This window comes from Priapulus caudatus, unplaced genomic scaffold (genome assembly GCF_000485595.1).
Source record: "Priapulus caudatus unplaced genomic scaffold, Priapulus_caudatus-5.0.1 Scaffold76, whole genome shotgun sequence".
Taxonomy (NCBI): domain Eukaryota; kingdom Metazoa; phylum Priapulida; class Priapulimorpha; order Priapulimorphida; family Priapulidae; genus Priapulus; species Priapulus caudatus.
Genome location: NW_014577137.1, coordinates 498,362 through 500,861, shown reverse-complemented (window position 1 = coordinate 500,861; position 2,500 = coordinate 498,362). Strand labels below are relative to the sequence as shown.

The 2,500-nt window shown below is 41.0% G+C and overlaps 1 protein-coding gene across 1 annotated transcript in view; it reads left to right on the top strand.

The window, feature by feature from the left end:
• LOC106821520 (metabotropic glutamate receptor 3-like) overlaps positions 1 to 2,500 on the top strand; it is a 35,775-nt gene that overhangs the window by 9,961 nt on the left and 23,314 nt on the right. Inside the window, exon 3 of the mRNA XM_014826369.1 lies at positions 30 to 179. Coding sequence (XP_014681855.1) covers positions 30 to 179 — 150 coding nt within the window. The remainder of the gene's footprint in view (positions 1 to 29; positions 180 to 2,500) is intronic.

Below are 2,500 nucleotides of genomic sequence, written 5' to 3'. Positions count from 1 at the left end.
AATCCGGTGTTCGTCTGCCATTGTTGAAGGCGTCATGGTTCCCATACACGAGCGTGACGACAGACTAGGGCAGTGCGGACGACTCCAGGGCGAGGATGGAATACAGCTACTAGAGGCCGTCATCTACGCTGTCAATGAAATCAACGACAACACCGACCTGCTGCCCGGATTCACGCTAGGTATATTCTTTTACTATTGAGCAGATACGTTTCTACACTGTACGGTAGATTCATTTCAGATCCCTGTTTGGTTCTGGGAGTTTTATTTATGGAAATTTATTTATTTTTCTGGAAGTTTCATTTATCTGAATCTGCTTGTCACCGCGGTTCTTCTAGGAAAGATCGTATATACGGGTATTATCTGCGGTCTTTACTACTGGTGACTTAGTATGGTCGGATTGATAGTCGCTGGCATCGTGGCTTCAGACAAGTCAACGATGAGATATATATATATATATATATATCATAATACGACGAGGCTGCGTGCGGGTCTGCGTTGGTTGGCGACGTGAGACGGACTAGAGACGGGTAAGAAGAATTCAGATTATAATCAGTGGAAGATCGCCTGTAAACACGTCTTATTATGACAGAAGCTACGAGCCATAATCAGATTAATTGTGCACTTTTTGATAAAAGCGTGAAAAATATTGCTTTGTTAAAGTAAACGGAGTGTTCACCTGTACACGTATGTACACGTATGTACACGTACAGCCACATGTACATATATAGTTACGGGCATATGTACGCGGGATAAGGTGAACAATTAAGCGAGCAACGTAAACGAGTAGGGTAGCTGAGCAGAGTTTGCTACAGAAACCGCTGTCTATCCTATTGCTGATGCCCCGATATGGTCCACCTGGAGGCAGTAGGGCAAAACACATTGATTCAACCTCGATTCAACATCGATCAAGCATTTCGTAAAACTACGTTGACATTCAACTTAAAACATGCGTAATGCATGGCCATGGCACTCGCGTGCGTGTATCTGACAGGTTTAGAAGCTCGGCTGATAAGTGATATTATAATGAATACAAAAATAATTGCCGTTACACGGTTGCGTTTCCTACCCATGACGCGTACATTGCCTTTAATTTCTATATGACCCGCGTACATTTACTGCTACTTTGCGACTAAACATAGTCGTATTACGATGTTCACATCTGTCACAGTATTTGCCGCCGTGGCTGTTGTCCGATATCGCCAAAAGCCACAAGTCTGACAATTTCCGCGTGGAAATTAGCGACTCTATTGTACTTGTGTACGTTTCTCCACCTCATACATCGTCTGGTCGTTCTACTGGCACTCGCGAGCTGAATATAGACGACAGGAGAACGTATATATATATTGTGGCGCTTTAATGCGTGCGGACGGACGGGCGGACGGACGGGCGGACGGACGGACGGACGGACAAACAGACAGACACAGATAAGCAGAGTAAGAAACAAACAGACACGCACACGTGAAATTAACGATATAAAGTACATCAACATTAAAACTTTGGTAGTATGCTTTAACTATAATTTGGGTTCATTCGCCATCATTTTATTAGTGTCTGTGCTCCTGATGAAATGATACAGATTTTGAGGAAGGAGTGGTTGCACAGCAAAGTTGTTTGATCTCTATAGTGCCCGTTTCGCGGGTGTCTGCTTCGCTATATAACGTAAATTCTGTGTTCAATGTTGCTTCATACGCACTGGCGATAGCTTTACAGCCAGGATTTGCTTGATTGTTTTCCAAATCGAAATCGCATTTACTCATCTTCTTCTCATTAGTTGAACTGCTTACGGTATTGTAACTTTTGTTCAATTGTACTGCGCTTCGAACATAGATAAAATTGTTTATGATGTCAAACTATACTCTGCTTTAAAACAGATTAAAATTAATTGTTTCCTGTTCGCTCGGCTGGCAGTTTGTGACACAGTGATCGTATATAGATCTGTGACAGATTCAGGCCGGACCACGAAATAGATCATATTAATTTAGATTTGTTTGTTTCCCATGCTTTCATCGCTGCTTTGCTATATGCGGTCGTTAACAGATGCGTTCACTGTAATATATTACGTCACAGTCGCAGAAATGTATCTATCTATCTGTATAACAACAAAGTCAATGTATAGAATAAGGGTGTTTAAAGTTTAATTGACAAGCTTTCGAGATTACATTTCTTCATCAGGTCAGCAGACATTGGAATAGAATCAAAAAATCAAAAACTAATACAATGCGTTAATAGATAATCAAAAATGAATGAATCACACAATTCGCGCGTTGCCATGAATATGGACGACAAAAGAACACGCACATATATATACACTGATGAAGAGATGTTATCTCGAAAGCTTGTCAATTAAACTTTAAACACCCTTATTCTATACCTTGACTTTGTTTTTATCTACACGGGTGTTCGTGTGTGACTTTACTTTATACTATATAGCGAACGACCATAACGATAACCATAACCACCCATACAAACGCACACAAACATCTAGTATATATCAGGAGCG